The 19033-nt window shown below is 54.2% G+C and overlaps 1 protein-coding gene across 1 annotated transcript in view; it reads right to left on the bottom strand.

Moving 5' to 3' along the window:
- Positions 1-51: 51 nt before the first annotated feature.
- The window catches only part of TMOD1 (tropomodulin 1), a 73263-nt gene continuing 54281 nt past the window's right edge, over positions 52-19033 (bottom strand). Inside the window, exons 9-10 of the mRNA XM_045841036.1 lie at positions 8251-8395; positions 52-1625 (exon numbers count right to left, since the gene is read on the bottom strand). Coding sequence (XP_045696992.1) covers positions 1561-1625; positions 8251-8395 — 210 coding nt within the window. The 3' untranslated portion in view covers positions 52-1560. The remainder of the gene's footprint in view (positions 1626-8250; positions 8396-19033) is intronic.

Genomic DNA, 19033 nt, shown 5'->3' with positions numbered 1-19033 from the left:
TGTGCGTCTCCATGACGCAGATCCCGAGAGACACGCACGCACGCAGCCATGCATAGACCAACAGATTTAATGCTACATTGCAGTTTCCAGTGGTGCAGAGCACAGCTGCAGCTGTGTTTCAAGAAGCCGGTGGGGATGGCTGTCCCTGCAGCACGGTGCCACTGCTGGGCCCCCGTGCAGCCTCAGCGACACTCGTCCAACTCGGTGAGGCCCTGGCCCCGCCTCTGGTGACCCTGCACTGTCCTCGTCGCTGCAGCTCAGTGTGCCAGACTCCCCTTCGTCGTCAGAAGCCTCTCTGCTCGGTGCTCTGCAGCTAGTCTGCGCTCGTCAGCTCTCTGGCCTCTACTCGATCGGAGGGTGTGCCCAGTCCCACCCCCCCCCCCCCCGGCATCGGGGATGCCCGCCTGACTGGCACTGTGGCGTGTGTGATAAAAGGCACAAGGGCGTTGTGGTTTCACATCTTCACCGGATCCCAAGAAGTACATGTGCCCTCGGTGAGGGCAGAGACGCCAGAATTACATTTTCAAAATAATCTTGGGATGGTTTGGCCAGGGTGCCTAATTCTTTAATGTCTGGGTCTTCACCACTGGCCCTCAGGGGCTTAACGTTTGCAGGCATGAGACCAGCGGTGACTTAGCGTGAGATCGCTGCCACAGGTAGTGGGGCCTGTCAGCATGGCGCGGGGACTAGAAGTGTGTCCGTCTGACATGTGACCTCACGTGAGCCGTTAGCCCACGTGCAGTGTGGAAAGGTGTTTGCAAGGCCATGGCCATAGGTCTTCCCATGCATCATAAGGTTGGCATTTGTTAAGGAAAAAATTCTGACTCGGTATGACATGGAAAATAAACCCCAGATACCACAGATAACTACACTCAAGGTGCTGTCTGTTGCCTGGTAAAGGAAGGAGGGTTCTGCAGCTTGGGATTTCACTGTTGGCCTTTCTGTCGTCTCCGTGTAGCCAGCAAAAGGAGTCTCGTGTCCTTTGAGTCCTGGCAGAGCTCTGCGGCTTTGGGCTGTCTGTCTTCAGGGGCAAAATTGTGTTCTTGATCCCAGAATCAATTTGGCAACTTTAATCTTGAGATTCTTAAATTTTAAAGGAGGGTTAATAAAGAACCTGTTCCGTTTGCTATAGTAACTAAGATCAGATTTGTAACCACGTATTTCATAATGCTTCCAGACCACGCAGAGGCGTGTGCTGCTCGTTCCCGAGTTAGTGCGTTTTAAGGACGCTGGCAACACCGCACGGCAAGGCCGCCGGACCCGGGGGCTCGTGGGGCCAAGTCACTGCTGCTCTCATGTCACCTTCAGGAGGACCTGCCGGTTCAGGGGCTTCTTAGGTTTTAAATAATAGATTGAACTGTGACTAAAGGGAAACTTCACATTAACCATAGTTTATAAAATGTTCAACTATAACCACTAGTTAACCTAAAACCTTAGTGCATAAAGAACTGAACCACAGAAGGGTTTCGTGCCGGCACTCTGCCCTCCGATTCCCGCGGCGGAGCGCAGAGTATCAGCAGAGCACGTCCAGTTCGAAGGCAGGCCCGTCACCGGCACGCCCTAGACTCCACTCCGGCACTTGGGAATGATGGGCCCGGTCAAGTCCGCCAGCCTCCTCTTCCTCACTGGAAAGGAATGGAGATGAGACGTAAGCCACTCGTCCCCGTGCGCCAGGAGCCGCCACTGTGGCTCAGAAAGCACCGTGGAGCTTCCTCTGCTAACTCTGTAGTTAGCAAGTCTGAAGTCAGCTGTTTCTAAAGGACAGTCCCCTGTGAGCTGTGTGACGGCCCTCCAGTTGGTCGGCGTTCGCCGATGAGGGTCTGTGGTGGTGTAAACTCATTCACACACGACTTCTCCATCACTGACCTCACAGGTGTAAAGCCCCTCTCTCCAGCTCCGACGTTTTTCCTTTGCGTACGGAGGCCCTGCCGTTGAAGACCCTTTCTCCCGTTCAGATGAGAGTTAAATTCGGTTGATCCTAACGAGACTGGGGTCTTACCCTGCTGCAGACTTCTCCCTCAGCCCTTTCCCCGAGCTCCTGGCCTGCCTCCTGCCTGAGTGAACAGCCGTTTTTCTACCCTAAAGTTCCCCTGCCCCATCTGCCCCCTTATAGTCAACCCTGACATTTTCCCAGGGGCAGGATACTGCAAGCTTGGTATGCAGTCAGCTCAGGTGTGCTGACTGCATACCAAGGTGGTTAAATGCCATAAAGAAGAAAGCACTAGCCTAGCCAGGAGGTTGCAGGCTGGAGGCATTAGCATGTAGGATGACTGGGGACAGGGAAGGAGGGGTTCCCTTTGCTGTAACCAGGGAGAGTGTTTTCAAATGGATTGAGTGTCTACAGAAGAAGACCAAGCAGCAAGCGAGATCAGCCACAAGAGCAGGCAGTCTGCAGGGCTGGGAGGTGGCAGTCAGGGGCTGCTGGTGTGGCAGATGGGAAGCAGAGGGGAGAAGTCTGTCTATGCTTAGACGCCTTCCAGTTCCCGAGCCGAGCCGGTTGGCCTGCAGCCCCCAGATCAATGCATACGAGCTGCAACGAGAACTGAGTCAGCTTGTGCAAACAGTGTACAGACCAGAACCACCCAGGAAGGTGCAGGACTCGGGTTGTGGCTGGGAGCTGTGGGGAGGGGCAGAGGGACACACAGGTCACCCCATATGGGGCCTGAGCTCCCACACACCCCTTCACCCCCATCAGAAGAAGAATAAATGCAAATCAGTGGGCGGTCTCCTGGTGAGAAAACACTGTGACCAGATTCCGGGAACTATCAGGATGTCCAACAGCTTGGGGGTAGCTGTGGAGAAACAAGACGCCCGGGGAGCGAGAGGGTTTCCGGCAAGGTGGTCGGAGGGCTTACGTGAACCAGGCGTTTAGGCATGTGCACCTTAGCCCTGCAAGCGCGCCCAGCGGGCCAGCCCGCGGCACACCTCCTCTGCACGCAGCACCTCACTGCAGCCCCTCCCGCAGTTCCGGAGTGTCCACGTTGCCACCATTCATTCCCATGTCGTGGGTGAGGGAAGGAGGGCAGAGAGGGGGGGCACACGTCCCCCTCGAAGCCACACAGCTGGTGGCAGAGAGAACCAAGGCTTGTGCCTCAGCCCAGCGCCTCCCTCAGCCCGGTGCGGGCCCCTCTCTGTGAGTGTTGCATGACCACCTCTCATCTGGTTCTCACGGGAGGATCAGCTCCTTTGCCCTGGGAAGGGCAGCAGGGACTAGAACCTGGGTCCCCAGCCCAAGGCCCAGGGTACAGAAAGGGATCCCGTGTTTCTTCCCCTGCTGCGTGCCCTCCCTTGCCTTTCCCGGGGCTGGATCTGTGCCAAGTCCCCTGCGCTGATGTCACAGGGATGGGATGAGGGTGGGGAGAGGCGCCCACTTACTCAGGTATTCTTTTCTCCCATTTTAATGATGAAGAAAATTGAGGCCAAGAGAGGGAAATAAGTTGCCCCACATCACAGTGAGTAAGTGACCGAACTGGGAGTAGAAGCCAGATCACCCAGTATCCCCCTTCAATTCAATCTGCGTTTTACTCCCACGAAAGCCAACCCCTCCGTGCTGCTGCTCATTGCAACAGCCAGAGACGCGCCACTGTCAGGGCCCAAGGGGACCCTGAGTCATCTGGACCGACTCCATGGTGGCTTGCGCTCTCACCACCACTTCCCGCCAAACTTGAGCACCTCCATCATGTCTTTGGGAAGCATTTTATGTTCCTTTTTAGGTGCAACAGCCTTTACTGAGTGCTATTATGTACCAAGCACAAGAATCAGAAATAAAGATGTTGCTAAACAGGAGACCAGCACACACCAACAATAAGCTTGAGGAAACTTGCAGGCATGCTGGCGGATCTGTTGAGTATGTAGCACAATGAACAAGGTGGTCGGAGCATCTGAGCACGGGCAGGTAACACCTGGCTGAATCTCACACGATAGAGGGGTAGGTAGGTGGTGGGACGGGAGTGGGAGTGTTAGGACTAATGGCCCTCGATGGGGATGCTTTTGCCTGGGCCACTCGGAGGCACTCCGGCTGCCTGGACCGGCTGGCATGAAGGTGGCAAGAAGGTGGCTCATCAGAGGTGACGAGAGATGACGCTGGCAGGGCCTCACACAGAGAGGAGGCGGGAGCGCAGGCGCCAAGGCTGGGTGGCCGGTTCCAAGCCCGCCTCTGCCCAGCGACCACGGGCAACCTCACCTACGTACAGCTCTGGGCCTTGTTGCCTCAGCACAGAATGGGGATGAGCACAGCTCCTCCCTCAGCCGGGCGCTGGCAGCACCACAGGAGTTAGTAAGACAGCAAGTGTCCACAGCAGTGCCTGCACACAGTGGGCACCACGTACGTACCAGCTACAATTGTTGGGGGACTCGTGAGCCACGTCAACGAGTTTGGGCTGAGAGCCGTGGGAGCCCAGAGTGGGAGCCCGGCAGAGGAAGGGGTAGGAGAAGCCTGGCTGGGCACCAAGCCAGGGGGGCCAGCCCAGGGGCAGCTGCAGGACTGAGGACATTGCAGGGTGCCTGGTGACCATGATGGGGGCTTGACCTGGGCCAGGGTGAAGGGGATGGCAAGGAGGCAACTGGCCGCTGCAGACAGATAGGCCCAGGTTTCTGGTCTGAGTGGCCGTGGGGAGAATAGTGCCCTTTCCCGAGGTGCTTTTGGGAGAAGACTACAGAACTGTGCCTTGGGGTATGCTGTGCCCGGGGCGCTGGTTAGAAGGGTTTTGCTTGAGAATACAGTAAAAAAGCAACTTTCCCAGGATGTTTTCTGCTTCTAACTAAGCTCGTTATTCTTCCCCTGCCCCCCCCAAAAAAAAACTGCCTTAACGTGGAGGCTGCAATTCAGACTCCATTAAGTGGAGAGAACTCCGGTGGCAGAGGTACAGGACCTGAGAGCCAGGCTTAGCTTAGGTCTGAGGTGTAAACAGTGAGCAGGTAGGAGTCATCTGAGACCACCATGGGAACACGTAGGTGGGGATCCTCGGCTCCTCCCAGACACCACCCCAGTGTGCCCCAGCACCCTGCTCTCTCCCACAGACACTGGTGAGCGCTTGTGCACAGGGTGGGAAGGATCAAAGACACACCAGCCAGGATGGGTCCCAGGCAGGCTGCCTGTCTGCAGAGGCACTGGGTGACCCCATAGCCTTGGGGACTGAAGGTCCCCCAAGGACGAGCCCACCTGCCTCACAGGCAGGCACAGCCCAAGCCCCACAGAGGCCCGGTGGTCAGCTGGGAGCCAGCACGGGGGCAGGGCAGAACTCGAGGGAAAGCGGAGAGGCCCAGACACTGCTAACTGCCATAGCGGCTGGCGGCACCCACGGGAGGATCTTACGATAAAAAATACTCAGCTGGAAAACCCAGAAGCCTGCCTGCTCCATTACAGCGTCGAGAGTGAGATGAAACCACTGTGCTTGGAAGAAAGGATTTCTCATTTACAGAAGGAAGCCAATGCACCATCAGAATCAGAGCGTTTCTTTTACAAAAATTAGCAGATGGCCACCAATTTGCTTTTAAAGCCAGAAATCCTACGCCACCAACTAGCGCTGAATGTTGTGTGTAATCACTGAACTGATTCTGCTCCAATTCCTTCTGCACAGTTCCCTGGGGGTGCCTCAGAGCCCCCACTTTCATCACTTGTCACTCCCGTCCAGGACACTGCCACCATCGCACTTCCCACCTGCTTTCGTCATCAGCTCCTCAGGTGGGCACGAAAGGCCTTGGGCTCACAGCCTTCCCACATCTACCGAGTCCCTTGGGAATACCTCGTAAACCTGTCAATCATCCTGCCTTTGCCTGTGCTGTTCCCTCTGCTTAAAATGCTGTTCCCTCTGCTTGAAATGTCCTTTCTCCCCTTTCTGAGTTCCTACTTTTCGTTCTAGGTCTTAACTCCCCATAACGGTGCCTCAGTCCTTTCAGATCTTCCTGTGTCTCCTGTACTGCACCCTGGGTCCCAGCACCCTGCTTCCGCCCGTGCTGGTCCCCCATGGGGAATGCCTCTGGGTCTCCCCACAGCTTAGGTCTTTTTTCAGAATGACCTGAAGACCTGCACCAACCAGGATGCTCTGTTTAAGTGGACTTTGTTCTCGTAAATCATTCCCTCCCTTTATTTGGATACTGTTGCCAGGCCTTCTTGACATTGTAGGCACATCTTTGTCTTTTCTCCCCTAAAAGGTGTAAAGGTTCTTGCCTCAGGGAACTGGCCTTTCTGTTACCCTATTTGTCACTGAGCGCACTCCTGGGCACACAAAAGATGTGCCAGAGGACTCGCTGTAACCAACCACCGGTGGGACGCACTGGCCACCGCCCAGAAGGGCAGCCCTCCCAGGCTCCACATTCTCTGCGAGGGAACCGGAGGGAGGGGCCGAGGGCACAGGAGTTGGGCCTGGATTTTGGAGTCACAGACTCTCAGGACTGGGCGAGTTCTCCAGGTCCATCTCACTAAACCGCCAGTGGATTTTGGTGTCCCCCCCCACCCCCAACCTCCTCCCCATCTCCAGTCATTGGGAACCTTCTGTCCCCAGAAAAAAAGCCCTCCACACCATCTTGCTACTGGAAGACCGAAGCTGAAGAGCCTTGATAGGCCCCCAGGGGCACACAGGAAACTTGACCTTGGCTGGGGGGAAATGTGAGGCTGCTGCCCAGCCCACCAGCACTGACGGCCTTTAAGTACTTGTCCTGCCGCCAGGGCAGAGCCGGGCCAGCGGAGTTTGGACTGAGGGCCACCTCACCCGTTCAGGGCAGCCACCACCGCTGCTGCGGCGGGACAATCGTGATTCCCAGGGATTAGTGTTAGTTCTTATTTACTTCACATCAGAGCACTGCAGACAAACCAGGACCCTGGGCGCATTTTCTGTGCGTCCGTTTTATGGACATCCCCACACCTGCAGCCCTGGACAAAGGGAGCCCTGAGAGCTGAGTAAATCGTGACCAAATGGCCTCTGGGCTGTGATATCCTCAAGAGCAAGAACCTGTGTCTTAAACACCCAGTGCCGAACAGCGCTGTGACAGATGTTCGTTCAACCGACTCAGTCTGAGGTGAGTGTGGCTCTGAGGTTACTGAGGCAGAGGCTCTGTGAGCACCTGCCTCACACGCACACCCATGCACACCCACGCACACCCATGCTCTCCCCTCCCTTCTCCCAGGCCTGCCTTCCAGGCACTAATCTTGCCTCCGATTCGTCACCACATGCTTTAAGCTCTTTGTATTTTACTGAGTGTTAGAAACGAAACAAACAACAAAAGCCATGTGTAGAGCAGGCTTGAATTTGATGAAAAACTTACTAAAACATTATCCTTTAGAAAACAAAGTTGTTTCATAATTCAATCCCAAAAGGTAGCTAGCTCCCTCCCTCCCTCCCTTCCTCCCTCATTACGCTTCCTTCTCATCTGTAATTAGAATAATGTAACTCAGTTTGTCTTCCGCCTGCCTTGGCTCTAGCAAATCCATGGCTAAGTATAATAATCAAATATGTTAACATATTGGACTTACTCCTTTCCTTGTTTTTTTCCCTCTTATTTTCCTGCAGCCTCACCAGACACCGTCCTCTGTGGACGCTGTGCCACGTCCTCTCAGCAGCCGGCAGGCGCACACACTCACTCACCACACGCAGAGCGAGAGCGGCCCGCATCGGGGGAAGTCGGCGGCTGACCTCACTTTTCCCGCCGCTGACTCAGAGACCGACGGGGTGTGTGCTCCCAAGAAACACTGACCCTTTCTTTCATTTTCTTTTCTAGAAAAGACAAACTATGCCTTTAACTGAGATCCAAGGAGTGTAACCTGGTTACTATGGAGTCAACATTTTCAACTTTTACCTTAAAAGCAAGGGGAAGCCTCCTGGGTGTGGGCTTTGGGTGATAGTGCCAGGCGGGGGCTTTGGGGCCGGGACTACAGATGCACTGGACCTGGGCAGGATCCTTGAGTTCAGAGAAGGGTGTTCGGAAGAGGAGACTCCGGGCGAGCCTTGTGTCTGCCTCACTCAGCGGACGTGCTGAGGTGCCCTCTGGGCCCACCTGGCTGGGCTGGGCTGAGCTTTGCAACGGACATGAGAAGAGGGCCCAGCCCTGGCTCCCGGAGGCCGGGTGCTCACCGCCGAGGGCGGGGGCCAGGCCCCACCGAACACAGGGCACACACGTAACCCACGTGGGAGTTGGGAGTCGGGCTCACCAACAGGACTCCCTGGAGACGGTATCGGTGAAAATGCCCCTGCCACCCCCCAGGACAGGCGGAAAGATGACAGGCAGGTGGGCAGGGGGCTCAGTGCCACTCACCGAGGTCGTTGTTGTTCATCATGGCGTTGGACGCCCGCAGCCGGGGCCCCTGCTGGGTGAAGTGGTAGCCGAATTTCAGAAGTGTCGTGTTTTTTTCCAGCATGCTCACGATCTCCATTTCCACCTTGTTGCCCAGGGGCTGGCTCTGTGGTCAAGAAAGAACGATGGTCACCACCCATTGGTCTGTGCAGGACCTAAACCTTCCCTACCCAGCAGGAACCTGAGGGGTGGGGTGGGGGATTTTAACCCCGCCCCCTCCAAGAGCCGGAAATGAAACTCTCAAGAAGGTGAAAGGTCCCACAGCCAGGAGGAAGTGAGCTGGGGTTCAGGCCCAGGGCCACTGGACACCAAGGACGGACCTTTCCACTGGCCACCGCAGCCCTCCTAGGTCTGAGCAGAGAAGGCCTTCACAGCACCTAGTCAGAGGAAAAGTAAAACTCCTGCTCCCCGGGCTCTTCCCTTATGCTAATTAAATCAGCATCTCTGGGAGCCAGGCTCAGGTGTCTGTGCTTTTACAACTCCCAGGTGTCTCACGGTACAGCCGGGTCTGCGGATCAGCCACTCAGACTCATCCGCAGCTTACAAATGAAGACACGGAGGCCTAGCGAGGGAAGAGGATTCGCCCAGGGTCGCACAGGCAGTTGGGGATGCTGGAGTTGGCGTCCTACAGCCTGTTACGTCCCTACCCCAGGATTGGTAGTGATCACCTGCCAAAGATTAAAAACAAGACGGGCAGAGCCTGGCAATGCACAGGGTCAGGAAGGATATGAGGGTGGGCACCGGTCTAGTTTGTGACAGTGGGAGAAGGGAAGCCACTTGACTGTCCACCAAGAGGGAGTCGCTCAAATAAACGACAGTCCAGCTTTGCAACAGAACACGTCACTGGCCTGGGAAGGTGACTGTGAACCACACTAAGTAGAGGGAAAAAAGCCATATTGAGGGAGAAGTATCTTTATTCTTCATACACATACATACACATTGACAAGGCCTGTATGTTATTAGTGGTGGTGGGATTTGGAGAGTTCTGTTTTCTTCTTAATATGTTATTGTAGTGTTTTTCTTTTATCACGTACGGGGGCGGGGGTGGCGAAAGTAGGTTTAGTGTTGTAATATAAGTAAACAATACAATAATTAATAAATAATAATACAAGAATAAACTGTTTTGCATATTCACAACTGTAAACCTACTTTTGCCCAGCCCTGTATAATAAGATAAAAATAAACATGAAGAGGTTTGAAAAGACAGAGAAAGCAACATCGGACTTCAAGGTTAAAAGCTTCCCTGATCAGAGCAGGAGCAAGACAGCGATGTTCCCTTTCCCTGGTTGGGAGGTCCTCACCGGGGCAGTGAAGCAAGAAGAAGAAATAAAAGGCATCCATGTTGGAAAGGAGGAAGCAAATGATTTGTATCCGCAGATGACACAATATTGTAAACAGAAAATCCTAAGGAATCCACAAAAAACCCCTGGAGCCGGGAAACGAGATCAGCGAGCTTGCAGGGGACAAAGGACTAGTGTCCGAAAATCAGCTGTGTTTCTGTACACTCGTAATAAACACTCCAAAGAGGAAATTACAAAAATAATTCCATTTATAATAATATAAAAATACTTAGGGATATATTTAATAAAAGAAGTAGAGGCTTGTATGCTGAAAATTGCAAGTAGCATAGAACATTAAAGAAGACGTAAGTAAATGTACAAACGTTCATACTCCTGGAGCAGAAGACTTACTACTGCTAAGATGGCAGTATTCCCAGTCTGACCTAAGGAAGCAGCGAAGAGAAGTATAACCCCCTCCAACGTCTCCCCTCTGCCGGTAACTGCCGCTCTGTGTGGAGAGCTTACTGTGCTTCCAAAGCCTTGCGCCCAGTTTGGAGGATCTCAGTTCATTCCCTGTAATAACCCGACAGGATACGCCTCCGCGCCTCCCCAGCCCGGCACCCAGGCCCTGCCTGGTTTAGTCCTCGTCTTCCCCCCTGGCTCAGCGCTCACTCAGCCTGTTTACCCCCGGGGCTCCGGTTCATGGTGCCTGGTGCTGGCAGAGGTCGACTCCTAAACGTGTGCCTCCTCCCTCCACGCGGGACGCCCTTACCCGCTTAGGCCCGCCTGCTGACGTGCCCCCCTAGTGCTTTCCTGCCCATCACAAATGCCCGCGTCCAGGGAGGCCTTTCCTGATCCTTATCCCTGGAATAGGCCTTTTCCCACTCCACGCCCACGTGGCGCACCGAATGTCCCTCTCTCCCCCCGGCCTGGTCCATCTGTCTTATGTGGGTCACCAGCCTCCATATCTCCGACGAGCCCGGGGTGTTCAGCACAGTAGCCATTAGCCACATGCGGCTCTTCGAGTTGAGACATAATTGACATAAAACACTTTATGAGTTTTAAATGTACAATGTAACCATCTGATATTTGTATACCTTGTGAAATGATTACCACACTAAGTCTAGTTAACATCTGTCACCATCCACAGTTACAAAAATTTTTTTTGTTGTGATCAGGACTTTTAAGTTCTGCCCTTAGTCACTGAGGTCACTGGCTCTGCTGGAACTCAGGACGGGCCAGTCTCAGACAGTGTAGGTCCTCCCTGACTGGGGTGGGGCGGGGATTTGTTGCCGGGGCTGCCGGGGCTCAGTCCAGAGTGCAAAGCACCCCGATGCAAACTGCCCCCACTCCACCTCCCTACATCATGGGGAGGTGGGCCGGGCAGGCAGGACTCGCACCTCCGTCTTAGAGATGAGTAGACTGAGCCCATGTATAGAGGGAGGCTGGACTGCGCTCCTTTTGCTTAACGACGGAGCCCAGGCCCGACGTAGGCCTGGGGCTGGAAAGACTTGGGAGGATCCTACAGGCCCACACTCTCAAAGTAGCATCTACTGTCCCCGAGACACACGCAGGTATGTCTGGGCGGGTGTGAGAGGGTACAGGATTCTTTTAGATACGTGTGGCTAAGGTTTCCCGCATGTTAATAGTGGACCAAAACCATGACTTTTACAGGAAGGAGTGAAACAGAAAACGTGCCGACATCTTAACGAGCCTCACACTTGCTGCGTTCTCGGGCCCTCCTTCCCCCAGGGACTCTGAGACCAGGAGGCCTCGCTCATCACACAGGTGGGAGAAGAGCCCGCAGGACGAGGGTCGGACTGAAACTCTGGTCTCTTACTTAGATTTCAAATACTCATTACTTAGCGATTATTGCATGTCAGGCAGTGTCACAGCACCTTGCATACACTGACTCACCTTCCCCTCACCATGAGCCTAGGGAACGTGTACTATTATTGCACCTTTCATCATACAGATGAAGAACATGAAGAACAGAGAGATTAAGAAACTTCCCCTGAATCACAGAGCTTGTCGGGTGCAGACTGGGATTTGAACACGGGCAGTCTGCTTCAGGGTCTGAGCTAGTTCCCACCTCACTCGGGGGCCTCTGAGGGAGCTCAGAGGGCAGCTGATGGGAGGAGGCAGATGGCATTTGGCTACACGTGCGGGACTGCGGTCAAACCAGCAGCAGTGTCTGCGCTGGGGAGCAACCGCTTGCTGAGGTAGTAGGCTGCCGGTCCCTGGAAGTGTGCAGATAAAGGGCAGGCTGTGGGTGGCAAGGGGGTCTGAGCTGGCATCACAAATGAGGAAAGCTTAGGCCCTGTGACCTTTCCGGGTTCTGGGGCCTGCGTTCTGTGAGTCTCTGAATAGCTCGCTTGGATGACACAAAAAAATCAGGAGACGACCTCAGCAGCAGTGGGTGCGAGGCAACTGGAAGCCCCCTGGGGAGAGACCAGCGCCGGTTGGCCAGGACTGGAAATATCTGTCTCTCTCTGGTCTCCGACTGCAGAGCCAGGGAGTTGGGGAAGTGGGGAGAACTCTTGTCTCCTTTCAGATGTGCTTAAGAATTAAACCATTTGTGAACAAATGCAGTCTCCTTATTAAAAGTCCACACGATAATAAAGCAGATGGACCAAAATGAGCCTCCCTTCACCGTTTGCCCCAGCCCCCCTCCCCCGTCTCCCACACAAGTTACCACCACGGCCAATGCGCGCTATGTGTGAAGTGTGTAACAGAAATATATAGCTTTTTATTTTTTATTTTTTTCTTTATGTGGATTCAAAAATATACCTATTGTTCTGTCACTTGCCTTTGCCACTTAATATTTTCTGGAGCTCTGTCCGAGCCAGCACAGGGGAAACGAGCCCATTCCTCTGAGCTGCTGCACAGATAATTATCTGCTTTGCTTGCCCACCTCCTTGTGACAAGCCACGCCCCAGGGGGCTCTGCAGGGGGTGGTAGTCTTTAGGGTGGAGGTGGACGTAAGGAACTGCTCAGTTATAAGGAGGGCGTATTTTGAGTTAAAATTGTGAATGTCTTTCAAAAGGATCCAAATGCTGACCTGCCCTCCTGTGGTGTGTGACAGCTCTCAGGTCCTCACACCTTTATGGCGAGTTGATCGGATTCCCTATTTAACAAAACAACCAACCAGCGACTTGGGTGGCATGGAGCTGCGACCTGTGGCTGGAGGCTCTGAGACCCCTTTCTGGCCAGGGGCGGCCTGGCCAGAAAGAAGCTCACTTTGTACATCTGATAGCGCCAACCGCCTTTTCCCGGTGACCCAGAGACACGGATGACTGGAAACACTTGACAATAACACAGAGAGGTGCCCTGGGAGTTTTCGAGTCCAACTCGAGTCCCAAACCCTGGTCGATGTTAAAATTCCCCCCACATCACGGCTGCCACACTGTTCTGTTCCGCTTACCCGTCCCCAGGGATCGGGGCACATCGCCCTCGGAAGCTCCCTGCTCCACCCTTGGGTAGCTCTGCTGCTGGGAAAGGCCTTTCTGGCCAAACAATAGCAACAGAAAATAATACAGATCACTCTCACTCTGGTGATTTAAAAGTATGTCTGCAGATTCTTTGATATTTCTCCTTCCAAACGCGAGCCTGATTCTGCTCCCCTCGAGTTGCGCTTCCAACAGACAATGGCAGGAGTGACGGTCGAGCTTCCGAGATTGGCTTGTCAATTGCACTCGAGGTTTTCTTTTTCCTCTGGCTCGGCCCACTCACCCTGGGAGAGGTTGGCCCCCACAGAGCAAGGGCGCAGAGACAGCCCCAAGGCCAGGCCCACCTGGCAAGGAGCCGAGGCCTCCTGCTCACAGCCCGGAGGGGCCGCCTTGGAAGCATGCCCCCAGCCCCACCCAGGCCTTCAGCCTGCGTCTGGACGGTCGTCTCATCGGAGACCCTGGGCCAGAGCCACCCCACACAACTGCTCCTGGATTTCTGAGCCTCTGACACTGTGAGCTAAAGCATGTCAATTGCTGTTTGAAGCTGCTACATTTGTGTGTGTGGGGGGGGGATTTGTTACACAGCTATGGAAAATTGGTACACTCACATGTGATGCTGAGAAAAAAAGGCAGACATAAAAGGGCACGTGCACGCAGTTCTGTGCATCTGGAGTTTAAGATCGAGCACAACTCATCTGCGGCGACAGACAGCAGAACGCGATCGCACCTGGAGGGTGGTGACTGAGCGGGGTCCGGGGAGCATGCTGGGGTGCCACCGGAAACAGTGGAGGTCTTGGCCTTGGTGGGGATTGCACAGGTGTACATGTGGATGTGTAAACCCACTGAGCTGTCCTCTTAAGACATACTCGCTTTGCTACATGTAAGCTACAGTTTGCTAAAAAACCAAACGTAAGTAAGAAAGAAAAGGAGGGAATAAGGAGGAAAGAAAGGAGGTAAAAAGTTACTCCTTGCAGGAGCTAGAATCTCTCAGAGGTCAGTCCTCCCCACCTCGCCGGTCCACCACCAACTGGGTCTAATGAACAATGGGAATCTCACCTCCCTCTGACTGAGAGAACACCACATGCCAGGTATTGATTAAGGAATCAACATATCAAATCCTGTCGCTACCCTATTAGATTGAGTGTCAGTATTATTCCCATTTCACAGATGAGGAAACTGAGGCATGGGCACGGTAAGTGACTTTCCCCAGTTACGCAGCAAGAACAGAACTGGGGCTTGGCTGGGACTTGACCCCTTGTTCAGCTTCCAGCGTTGGAGATCTGAAGACAGGCCATCCTTGGGCCTGCCTGTCTCTCCTCTGGAAAGCTCCGGGTTTTTCAGAACAGGGCACAGTGGGAACCTCCACTAAGTTGATCTCATTTTCCCCTGAGAAGTGACGTCAGTAAAAGAGCACCAGTGGCACGTAGTGGAAGGGACAGTGACACATGCCTGTCGTCTCACTGAGGTCAACAGCCCCAGGCTGAATCACCTCGATTCACAATGAAAGTACAGATGCAAAAATGATGCCCAGACCAGGAGCTGCCGCTTAGGAGGTAAATGTATAAGGAACAAAATAAAGAACACAATTAGGCAGGAAGTCTTGCTCTTTCGGTTTTCAGGAGGGTTTCCCTCGTGTCTGGCACACCCAGAAGCACACTCAGCCTCACTTACAACAGAGCTAGCCAGCGGACATACGTGTGCAACGTAAGACTGAGGGGGTGCCACCTTGTGTGAGAGCCTTCAGGATCCTATTCCAGTGTGGCTTCTGTGTTCTTTCTAAACTTACTTTAATTAGGAAAATAATCCAATCTGGAAAAAAAACAAGAAAACAAAATCCACTTCCTTTAGCTTTAAAAAAATACATTAAGCGCAACCTCACTGTCACACACTGGAGTGAAACGTTCAGTCACTACCCCCAGACCTTGTGCGTATCTTCATTTGCGGAGGGGTCAGGTTTGCGGTCGCTGTCTGTTCAGAGGGGCAGTGGGAGTGCCCTGTGGCCCGAGGGTCCAGGGAAGGGCCTGCTGGAGGGAGCTCTGTGGGAGTGAGGAGGCTGAATTGAGAGGCTCAGAAAACCACTGTTTGGATGTTTGGATGCAACCTGCTTGGGACGGGCAGGGCCTGCAGAAGCCCCACCTGCAGGGTCTGTGCCCCGGGGACTGAGCAGGCTTCTCCCGTCCACTGGGCTGGAAGCAGCCTGTCTGAGAGGCAGGACCTCTCAGCTCCCACCCAGCTGGGACACTTCATCTATGCCTTTGGCCAAGTCTTGTCCCTTCTCTGGCCCTCAGTTTCCCCCCCTGTAAGAGAGGGGCTGGACTAGCCGTGATCTCCGTGCCCTCAGCCCCGGGTCAGGGCCCCTCCGCCCCTCCGCCCCTCCCTGCGGTCTCGGGGCAGCTTCCGGGCCCCAGAGGAGCAGTGCTCGGAGATGAAGAAAGACTGGCTGAGTAAACAAAGAGCCTTGAGCCCTGGTTCCTGACACTGCCTGGAGCCAGCCCGGGAGGCTCTGTGTCACCGGGTAGAATGCCCCGAGTTCCTTTCTTTGGCCATATAAGGGAAAAGGAGAACAGAGTCCCACTGACACAGGTTACAGGCACCAGGGCCAGGCAGAAAGCTGCAGCCTCTGAAGACCTGGGTGTCTAACCAAGAATGAGGCATAAATCAAATGCCACTCACCACCTCCTTTCCGTCACACTCCATATGAGCCTACGGCCTGGGGCACTCGATGAGAGCCGGTGGCCATGCCCAGGCCTCCTCGCTCGCACTGTGAGAGGCACGGGTGGTCTTCCCCAGAGCCTGGGTGGCAGAGCCCCCTCCCCAAGACTGGCCTCCTCCCCCTCCTCCTCCTCCCGCCCCAGCAGACCCCATTCTGTCTCAGACTCCGGGCATACGGGAGCACTTCCCCACAGGCCCCTCACCTAGGAGGTCACAGTACCCGCTGTGGTCTCCTAGGCCCTGAGGCCCTCTCCCTGCCCCAGCCCTCCCCCACCCAGCAGGGAACCATGTTCCCAGAGCACAACTGTGATTGCTGCACAAGGCAGTCCACACCCATCTTCCCCCAGCTTGCCTATCCAGAGCCTCTTAGACTCCCGGCTCCATTTCTGGCCTTCCTCTGGGGGTACCATTAGCCATGTTTGGATGGGGTCCTCTCTTCCTTCTCTTTGCTTGTGTGGTTCCCAGAACCCAAGATGCCAGGGCCTCTATTTCATCCTCTGAGATACTGTCCACCCTACAGGTTTATCTCAAGCTCCACCTTTTCCAAGAAGTCCCCCTGATGCCTGTTCCTGACTGAGACGGCTCGTACCAGTGGACCTTAGGGCCCGCTGTCTGTGGCTTGCTGGAGCACCACATTTGAGGATCCTTCCTGCACTTGTGTATCTTCCTGTGCAGTGCAGAATCCCTGGGGGGCAGACCCAGAGCCCAGTGCAGCTCTGGGGTGCACCCAATGCTGACCAAATACGGAGATAAACCAGAAGAGAGGCTCCCAGGATGCAGGAGTAAGTGGTGAGAATGCTCTGGCCTAGCACCAAGGGAAAGGGACAGGGACAGCTGAGAAAGGCCAAGCGCAGTCCCCGTGAAACTGCAGTAGGTTCAAGAGCCCAGACAGGCAGAGCTCACGGACTTTGGAGTCACACAGATCTGGGTTCGAATCTTGCTTCTGCGACTGACTTACTGTATGACCACAGGCAGGTCGCATAGCCTGCATGGGCCTCAGTTTCCTTAGCTGTGATACTGGGATGGGTTGCAATACTGAGTTACAGTCTGTGTGAGCCTTCAAATGGACTCATGGGACCTGCTTAGGAAATCAGCTCAGAACGATGTGAGAACTCTGAGATGACTTTTGGAGTAATTACAGAGGTTAACGGCTGCCTCATTTACATCTGCCATTTCCTCAGAAGTGGGGATTCTTACTAGCCCCTTTACAAGCGAGGTGCTGCGGCTCAGGGAAGCAATCACCCTTGCACCTGGGGATCAGGCGGGGTGAGGGTGACGTCAGCGCCGGCTCCATCTCTGGGCCCTGGGGGCCGAGTAGTGAGAAGGAAGGTGGGCAGCCCGTAGGTCTCAGTGCACACCGGGTAGGCCCTGACTCCCTGCACAGCCAGGCTTGAAGTCACATGACCAGCCAATCCCAGGCCCTGGCCCAGGGCAGCCGCCACACCCGCCGTATGCTTTCGTTCAGTGCCCCCCTGCTGCCTCCAATAAAGCAGGGTCAGCAGTGGCCAAAGGAGGGACATAAAAGGTGGGGGTGGGGAGGGGTTGGGGCTGGGCAAGGCAGCAGCAGCAAGGCCACTGGCATCCGGGACATGCGAGGGGTCGGGTGCAGCAAGTTCACACCACAGGGCCGCTGCAGGCTCATGTGGCCTTTTCATGTGAACCAGAGAACCAGGGCCCTGTCTGCTGAACACAGCTCCATACCGAGTCTTAAGGAGTGGCATGTGGGTTGGACGCTGACCCCTGACACCTCACTGCGCAGCGAACAGCATGCACAACCCTCGGGGCAGCCCTGCGTACCCAGTGCTCCGCACAGAGACACGGAGATGACTCAGACCCAGCACTGGCTTCAGAGAACCTCACAGGCTGGTCAAGGGCCCAGGAGAACTCGGGAGGGGGGAGCTCCTCACTCACTCTGGGGGGCCAATTTCCACAATGTGAATATTCCCGCTAGGGGCCATTTCAAGGGACCAACGTGCCAGCCCTGAATGGGAGCTGGAAAGAGACGCCCGAGGCTGGCTCTTCCAGAGCTGGTCCAGGCTGGCTCCGGAACACCACTGGGGCTCAGACCCGCTTCGGCTGAACCCAGAAGAGGAGGAGGAAGAGTCCCCAGGCAGACAAGTGGTAGGGCCAGCAGGAGGGAAAAGCAAGAGCAGAGACATGGAGACATGAAAGCAAGTAGGGGCAAGCTGTGAGGTGCTGTGAAGGGGTTCTGATGGACAAGGGACCCCAGAAGTCTTTCCGGAAGCTGGTAATGTTTTTGTTCCTGATCTGGACAGGGGTTACAAGCCCAGTATGATTCGTTAAACTGTACATTTAAGTCTTACGCACTTTTCTGTATGCTTGTAATATTTTACAATAAAGATAACTATCTCGTTCAGGGATAACCGCTATTTACAATTATTCCATTTCCTTCCAGTCTTTTCCCTATGCACATATTTATATGACCATTCAGCAAAAATTTTCACGTAGAAAAAATAAGTCCCCTATCCACACACCATAGAGAAGAAGGCATTTCAACCTTGGAAACGAGGGGTGTAATGGAAGGGTGTGGGATTTGGAGTCAGAGATCTGGATTCAAATCGTGTCCCCTAAAGCATGAACGTGGAGGCCCTAAGAAAGCTTATCCTTGCCCTTCTGAGACGTTTGCTCCTCTGCAGACCGGGAGAGGTGACACCCACATCCTGCAGGGCCGGCCAGAAAATCAGAGACAACCTGTGTCAGGGACATGGCACGGAGCCTAGCCCACGCAGACCCTCAACGCACGTAACGTACAAGGTACCTTCCATGCAAGGCACTGTCACTGGCATTGCTTTAAAAAGTCAGAACTTTTCAAGAAGTTGCCCTGAAAATAAATGACTGAGTCACAGAAGTTATAGAGCAACGGTAACTCCATAAGGATAAAGACAAACTAGATTTGCCCAGAGAATAACCCCCGTGACAAGGAGACACAAAAACCCATTTGTGTGTGGAGGGGGGGTGGTAATGGAAGAAAATGGGGTGTTCAGCCTGGTAAGGAAGATTCCAATGGTTTATAAGATCTGTGCAACAGAACAGAATTAAGCCCAACAAACAGGATTTACGGGAAGCTAATTTCCACTGGATATAAGAAAGGATAGTCTCAGCCCTGGCTGGTATAGCTCAGTGGATTGAGCGCGGGCTTCAAACCAAAGTGTCGCAGGTTCGATTCCCAGTCAGGGTACATGCCTGGGTTGTGGGCCATGACCCCCAGCAACTGCACATTGATGTTTCTCTCTCTCTCTCTTTCTCCCTCCCTTCCCTCTCTAAAAAATAAATAAATAAAAT

The sequence above is a fragment of the Phyllostomus hastatus genome, unplaced genomic scaffold (assembly GCF_019186645.2).
Source record: "Phyllostomus hastatus isolate PE091 unplaced genomic scaffold, TTU_PhHast_1.1 phas_contig_34, whole genome shotgun sequence".
Lineage (NCBI taxonomy): Eukaryota > Metazoa > Chordata > Mammalia > Chiroptera > Phyllostomidae > Phyllostomus > Phyllostomus hastatus.
The sequence above is the reverse complement of the archived record's forward strand: the minus strand, read 5'-3'. Positions and strand labels throughout refer to the sequence as shown.